This window comes from Capra hircus, unplaced genomic scaffold, assembly GCF_001704415.2.
Source record: "Capra hircus breed San Clemente unplaced genomic scaffold, ASM170441v1, whole genome shotgun sequence".
NCBI classification, from domain to species: Eukaryota; Metazoa; Chordata; class Mammalia; order Artiodactyla; family Bovidae; genus Capra; species Capra hircus.
In genome coordinates, this window is record NW_017217187.1 from 1 (window position 1) to 8,106 (window position 8,106).

At 46.2% G+C, this 8,106-nt stretch overlaps 1 protein-coding gene across 1 annotated transcript; it reads left to right on the forward strand.

Moving 5' to 3' along the window:
* Nucleotides 1–6,337: 6,337 nt before the first annotated feature.
* LOC102169782 (histone H3.3-like) lies at nucleotides 6,338–7,364 on the forward strand. Its single transcript, XM_018045611.1, has one exon. The coding sequence runs from the start codon at nucleotides 6,437–6,439 to the stop codon at nucleotides 6,845–6,847; it is 411 nt and encodes a 136-aa protein (XP_017901100.1). The 5' UTR covers nucleotides 6,338–6,436; the 3' UTR covers nucleotides 6,848–7,364.
* The last annotated feature ends 742 nt before the right edge of the window (nucleotides 7,365–8,106 follow it).

Genomic DNA, 8,106 nt, shown 5'->3' on the forward strand with positions numbered 1-8,106 from the left:
CTCTGAAGTCCACACTCATTCTGAGCTTATGTCTGGATCATTCATAAGGGGAGATACAGAGGTCCTCAGGTGGATTTGTCCGTGGGGTCAACGTGGAGCCCACCACCATGTGTCCTCTCTCCATCACAGTGACGTCACTGGCACAGGGACAGGAAGCAGGAGCTGTGCTGGGCTCAGCCCTGAGGAAAGACCCAAGGACTGAGAGGGCGAGGGGCTGAGCTGACATGGGCACGGGGCAGGGGAGGGGGCCAACAGGACAGAGACTCTGGGCTCAGAAAGGGGGACCTGCCCTGGGATGGTTCCAAGCCTCTGGTAGACACACTGCTTTCCCACCCTTGCTCGCCAACCATGAAAATTCAGAAGGCGCCCATGGGGATCCCGGTGACCAGGGTGAGTGTGACCACAGCCTCTCTGGACTCACAGGAAAGAGCTCCTCAGTGCACATGCCTCTTCAAGCTCCAGGGTAAAACCCACCCTGGGCTGTGGGAGCTCAGCCCTCTCTGCTCACACAGGATGGAGGCCTCAGTGAAGGCAGAGCTGCTGTGTAGAAGATGGGGCTGTGGGGTCTTCTCCTCTGCCTGGTGGCAGTTCCCCAAGGGGGAGGCCTCGGGCATCAGACACGCATCTGTGGGGATTATTGTGCCAGCTGGTGACTGACTGGGTTTGAGTCTTCCCTGTCCCCGGGTGTCCTGTCCCAGGTGAAGGTGCAGGAGTCGGGCCCTGACCTGCCTGAAGCCCTCACAGACCGTCTCCCTCACATGTGCTGCCTCTGGTTACTCCATCATGCGGTTATGGTGGGAGCTGGATCCACCAGGCCCCAGGGAAGGGGCTAGAGTGGATGGGAAGCATATATTATAATGATGACACTCCACAACAGCCCCTCCATCAAGAGCCACACCTCCATCTCCAGGGACACGTCCAAGAACCAGTTCTCCCTGCAGCTGAGCTCTGTGACCACTGTGGACACAGCTGTGTATTACTGTGCAAGAGACACAGTGAGGGGTGTCAGTGTGAGCTCAGACACTAACCACCCCCCGGGGGGGGCCCGGCAACAACCAGGGGCCTTGTGGGACACACGAGCACAGGGCTGAGCCCAGGAGCAGGTGCCCCGGGGCTGGAGGGGATTCCTGGAGAGCCTGTGCTTCCCTCTTCCTGCCCAGGAGCCCACCAGAGACCCTCCTCTGTGTCCTAACGTCTCACTGCTGGCCTTTATGTCACACTCGACATACTGAGGGATCCTACATGTGTTTTGCAGTTTTGATTTTCTGTTGAAGTAGGATGGATATTTACATGCACATTTAATACTCAAGATTTAAGGATAATTTCTGGTTTATGTTTCTTCTCCTCAATGGATCTCAGCATACCCCTGAGGCCCATCCCCATTTTCTTGGTGAGTCTGAATCTTGAAATGTATGACTGTTCTGAGAAGACACAGGAGAGTTTCAGTTGCTGCAGTTTTTGTTGATTTTGTACTTGTGGAAGGAAGAGACTCACTCTCCTTCTTTCGGTGAAACTGCACAGACAGGTAGAATTCGGCAGTGTCCAGTGTTCCAGGTGCTGGTGCAGAGAGACCCAATACTGCGTAGTCAAACACCCTCGTTATCCAGATTCCACATTTGCTACTTCACCTTCTTTTTAGCTATTATTAGCATCATGAGACATACACCATCATTTCACGGTCATTATGGACATTTGCAATGTGGACTGTCTTTAAATCATCCAACACACGCATATTTCTACTTGAGGGCAGTCCAAGTCCATCCCCTCATGTTTCATCCAATCATGTAAATCAGTCTCCTTCACCTTCACTTTACTGACATAGTTTCACATTTTAGTGCTCCTTAGATGACAATTTCCCCCTTTAAAACGACCCCGTGTGTAGTCCTCAAGCACAGGCTAGTGTCTCTAAGCACCCATTGCTGCAAGCTAACTTTAAATAGGAAATATCTTTCTCACAAAGTTTCTCTCAGGCAAGATTGGTACTTCCAGGCATGTGACCTTGACATTGATGTCTCAAATATAAATACTATTTTTCAAAGTGGGATTCAGATCTCAATTTTTGTTATTGGAGGTAGCCTTGGAAACTTGGTTCAGTTCCAAATACAGATGGTAAAATGGAGATTTATGGAGATTTATAAAGTCTGGCGCTGTTTCCACTGTTTCCCCATCTATTTCCCCTAAAGTGATGGGACCGGATACCATTCAGGCATGACTTAAATCCCTACGATTATACAGTGGAAGTGAGAAATAGATTTAAGGGACTAGATCTGACAGACAGAGTACCTGATGAACTATAGACTGAGATTTGTGACATTGTAAGGGGACAGGGAGCAACACCATCCCCAAGAAAAAATAAATGCAAGAAAGCAAAATGGCTGTCTGAGGAGGCCTTACAAACAGCTGTGAAAAGAAGAGATGCCAAAGCAAAGGAGAAATGGGAAGATATCCCCATTCGAAGGCAGAGTTTCAAGGAATAGCAAGGAGAGAGAAGAAAGCTTTCCTCAGCGATCAATGCAAAGAATTAGAGGAAACCAGTAGAATGGGAAAGACTAGAGATCAGTTCAAGAAAATTAGCAATACCAAGGGAACATTCCATGCAAAGATGGGCTCAAGAAGGACAGAAATGATATTAAGAAGCAAAAGATATTAAGAAGAGGTGCAAGAATACAAAGAACTGTACAAGAAAGGTCTTCACGACCCAGATAATCACGATGGTGTAATCACTCATCTAGAGCCGGACATCCTGGAAAGGGAAGTCAAGCGGGCCTTAGGAGGCATCACTAGGAACAAAGCTAGTGGAGGTGATGGAATTCCAGCTGAGCTATTTCAAATCCTAAAAGATGGTGCTGTGAAAGTTTGCACTCATTTGACAGCAAATTTGGAAAATTCAGCAGGGGCCACAGGACTGGAAAACTCAGTTTTCATTCCAGTCCCCAAGAAAGGCAAAGAATGTCAAAGAATGCCGAAGAACGCTCAAACTACCACACGACTGCATTCATCTCAAATGCTGGCAAAGTAACGCTCAAAATTCTCCAAGTAGGCTTGAACAATACGTGAACCGAGATTTTCCAGATCTTCAAGTTGGTTTTAGAAAAGGCAGAGGGCCAGAGATCAAATTGCCAACATCTGCTGGATCATCAAAAAAGCAAGAGAGTTCCAGAAAAAAAAAAATCTATTTCTGCTTTATTGACTATGCCAAAGCCTTTAACTGTGTGGGTCACAATAAACTGGAAAATTCTGAAAGAGATGGGAATACCAGACCACCTGTCCTGTCCCATGAGAAATCTGTATGAAGGTCAGAAAGCAACACTTAGAACTGGACATGGAACATACTGGTTCCAAATAGGGAAAGGAGGCCATCAAGGCTGTATATTGTCACCCTGCTTATTTAACTTATACAGAGGACATCATGAGAAATGCTGGGCTGGATGAAGCACAAGCTGGAATCAAGATTGCTGAAAGAAATATTGATAACCACAGGTATGCAGATGACACCACCCTTATGGCAGAAAGTGAAGAAGAACTAAAAAGCCTCTTGATGAAAGTGAAAGAGGAGAGCGACAAAGTTGGCATAAAACTCAACATTCAGAAAACTAAGGTCATGGCATCTGGACCCATCACTTCATGGCAAATAGATGGGCAAACAGGGGAAGCAGGGAGAGACGTTATTCTGGGGGCTCCAAACCCACTGCAGATGGTGACTGCATCCATGAAATAAAAAGACGCTTCCTCCTTGGAAGAAAAGTTATGACCATGGGGCGGTTCTAAAATGGCGGAGGAATAGGACGGGGAGCCCGCTGCCGAGTCTGTGACGAGCCGTGGAAGCACAGAGGGTCACATAACTAGGAAGAAAAATCAATAAATAATTAAAACCAACAGATTACGAGCCCAACGGTAACTTCCGCAGCGGAGACGCAGCGCAGACGCCTGCATCCACCACTAGCTAGTGGGGGCTGGGCAGGGAGGCGCGGGCTTGAAGTGCTTTTTAAGAATCGGGCCGGAATGCCGCGAACATAACCAGAGCAAACTAACTTGGGCTAGCAAACCAGAGTGTGGGATAGCCACCACGCGAAAAGCTCTAAGATAAGACGCCACCAGGACCGCGCACAGAACAAAGGACGGAACAGAAACAGCCGGCTGCAGACCATCCCCCTCTGGTGACAGGCAGCCAGAGCCGTAAGGGCTGCAAGGGGACAATCACAGCCCCAGAGAGACATTATCTACCAAACTGCAAGCAGGCTTCTTTGCTAGCTAAGCCTTCTTGGGGTTCTGGACGGTCACCATCTGCCTGAGAAGGGGCACCGGCGGTCCACCCAGAACACTGAGCATCAGGGCCGGGAAAGGCGATGAGTCGCAGGGACCGCGCTCGCCAAGCGCCTGAGCTGCTCGGTCCTGGGAAGGGCACAAAACGCAGGCCCAACCAAATCTGCGCCTCTGAGGGCTACCTGAGAGCCGAGCCTGAGCGGCTTAGACCAGGGAGGCGCACGCAGCCTTGGGCCAGCCTCAGACGGTTCCCGGCGGAGCAACGCAGAGCCTGAGCGGTGTGCGCCGTGTGCAGGGGCAGGCCCAGCGGGGCTGAGACACTGCGATCACACGCCAGTCTTATTTGTGTGCAGCATCCCTCCCTCCCCACAGCGCGACTCAACAAGTGAGCCTAACAACAACAACAACAAAGTGTCCACCACCGCCCCCTTGTGTCAGGGTGGAAATCAGACACTGAAGAGACCAGCAAACAGAAGAAGCTAAACAGAGGAACCGCCTTGGACGGGACCCCACACTGCCCACAACACCAGAGGAAGTCCCAGATATATCTTTACCTTTTTTACGACCATTCTCTTTTTTCTTTTTTGTTCATGTTGTTTGATTGTTTTTTCTTCTTTTCTTTTTCTTCTTTTTTTTAACTTTAAAAAATTTTAAGTCCTCTATTTCTCCTTTAATTTCAGTTTTTATAACCTAATATTACTTTCCAAAAAAAACAAGACCCTATTTTTAAAGCAAACGCTGTATATATTTTTTTTGTGGTTGTTGTTGGGTTTTAGTTATTCTTGTGGCCTCTTTCCTCTTCTTCTTCTTCTTCTTCTTCTTCTTCTTCTTTTCTTTAATATTGTATTTTTGAAAATCCAATCTCTACCCCAGATTTTTAATCTTTGCTTTTTGGTATTTGTTGTCAATTTTGTACATTTAAAAACCCAATCTTCAGTACCCAATTTTACCTGAGAGCAAGACTACTGGCTTGACCATCTCTCCTCCTTTGGACTCTCCTTTTTCTCCACCAGGAGGCCTCTGTCTCCTCCCTCCCCCTTCTCTTCTCTACCCAACTCTGGGAATCTCTGTGTGTTCCAGATGGTGGAGAACACTTAAGGAACTGGTAACTGGCCGGATCTGTCTCTCTCTCCTTTTCATTTCCCTCTTTTACCCTCCTGGCCACCTCTGTCTACTTCCTCCCTCTCTCTCCTCTTCCCTGTATAACTCCGTGAACATCTCTGAGCAGCCCAGATTGTGGAGCAACCATAGGGAAGTGATTACTGGCTAGCTTGCTCTCTCCTCTTTTGATCCCACCTCATCTCATTCCAGTCACCTCTAACTACCCCCTCCCTCTTCTCTTCTCCATGTAACTCAGTGAACCTCTCTGGGTGTCCCTCAATGTGGGGAAACTTTTCATATTTAACCTAAATGTTTTATCATCAGTGCTGTATAGATGGAGAAGTCTTGAGGCCACTGTAAAAATAAAACTGAAAGCCAGAAGCAGGAGGCTTAAGTCCAAATCCTGAGAACATCAGAGAACTGAATCCAGGGAACATTAATCGATAGGAGCTCATCAAACACCTTCATACCTACACAGAAACCAAGCACCACCCAAGGGCCAACAAGTTCCAGAGCAAGACATACCACGCAAATTCTCCAGCAACACAGGAACACACCCCTGAGCTTCAATATACAGGCAGCTCAAGTTACTCCAAAACCATAGACGTCTCATAACTCATTACTGGCACTCCAGAGAGAAGAATCCAGCTCCACCCACCAGAACTCTGACACAAGCTTCCCTAACCAAAAAACCTTGACAAACCACGGATACAATCCCACCCATAGTGAGGAAACTCCATAATAAAGAGAACTCCACAAATTCACAGACTATAGAAAGGCCACCCCAAACGCAGCAATATAACCAAGATGAAGAGACAGAGGAATACCCAGCAGGAAAAGGAACAGGAGAAATGCCCACCAAACCAAACAAAAGAGGAAGAGATAGGGAATCTAGCTGAGAAAGAATTCCAAGTAATGATAGTGAAAATGATCCAAAACCTTGAAATCAAAACGGAATAACAGTGTTCGCAGCCGCCGCCGCGCCGCCGTCTGTCTCCAACGCCAGCGCCGCCTCTAGCTCGCCGAGCTCCAGCCGAAGGAGAAGGGGGGTAAGTAAGGAGGTCTCTATACCATGGCTCGTACAAAGCAGACTGCCCGCAAATCGACCGGTGGTCAAGCACCGAGGAAGCAACTCGCTACAAAAGCCGCTTGCAAGAGTGCGCCCTCTACTGGAGGGGTGAAGAAACCTCAACGTTACAGGCCTGGTACTGTGGCACTCCGTGAAATTAGACGTTATCAGAAGTCCACTGAACTTCTGATTGGCAAACTTCCCTTCCAGCGTCTGGTGCGGGAAATTGCTCAGGACTTCAGAACAGATCTGCGCTTCCACAGTGCAGCTATTGGTGCTTTGCAGGAGGCAAGTGAGGCCTATCTGGTTGGCCTTTTTGAAGACACCAGCCTGTGTGCTCTCCATGCCAAACGTGTAACAATTATGCCAAAAGACATCCAGCTAGCACGCTGCATACGCGGAGAACGTGCTTAAGAATCCACTATGATGGGAAACATTGCATTCTTTAAAAAAAAAAAAAAAATCTCTTCTTCCTGTTATTGGTAGTTCTGAACGCTAGATATTTTTTTTCCATGGGGTCAAAAGGTACCTAAGTATATGATTGCAAGTGGAAAATAGGGGACAGAAATCAGGTATTGGCAGTTTTTCCATTTTCATTTGTGTGTGAGTTTTTAATATAAATGCGGGGACATAAAGCATTAGTGAAAGTCAAAATGTTTCAGCGAACAAGTTTCAGCAGTTCAACTTTAAAACAATTATAAATAAACCTGTTAAATTTTTCTGGACAATGCCAGCATTTGGATTTTTTTAAAACAAGTAAATTTCTTATTGACTGCAACTAAATGGTGTTTGTAGCATTTTTATCATGCAGTAGATTCCATCCATTCACTATACTTTTCTAACTGAGTTGTCCTACATGCAAGCACATGTTTTTAATGTTGTCTGTCTTCTGTGCTGTTCCTGTAAGTTTGCTATTAAAATACATTAAACTTAAAAAAAAAAAAACAGAATAACAGATAAATAGCCTGGAGACAAGGATTGAGAAGGTGCAAGAAAGGTTTAACAAGGTCCTAGAAGAGATTTAAAAGAGAATCAATATATAATGAATAATGCAATAAATGAGATCAGAAACACTCTGGGGGCAACAAACAGTAGAATAATGGAGGCAGAAGATAGGATTAGTGAAATAGAAGATAGAATGGTAGAAATAAATGAATCAGAGAGGAAAAAAGAAAAATTAATTAAAAGAAATGAGGACAATCTCAGAGACCTCCGGGACAATATGAAACCCTCCAACTTTTGAATCATAGGAATTCCAGAAGAAGACAGAAAGAAAGGCCATGAGAAAATACTTGAGGAGATAATAGTTGAAAACTTCCCTAAAATGGGGAAGGAAATAATCACCCAAATCCAGGAAACCCAGAGAGTCCCAAACAGGATAAACCCAAGGCGAAACACCCCAAGACACATTTTAATCAAATTAACAAAGATCAAACACAAAGAACCAATATTAAGAGCAGCAAGGGAAAAAACAAAATAGCACACAAGGGGATTCCCATAAGGATAAAGCTGGTCTTTCCATAGAAACGCTTCAGGCCAGGGGGCAATGGCAAGACATATTCAAGTGACGAAAGAAAATAACCTACAGCCCAGATGACTGTACCCAGCAAGGATCTCATTCAAATGTGAGGGAGAAATCAAGAGCTTTACAGACAAGCAAAAGCTGAGAGAAT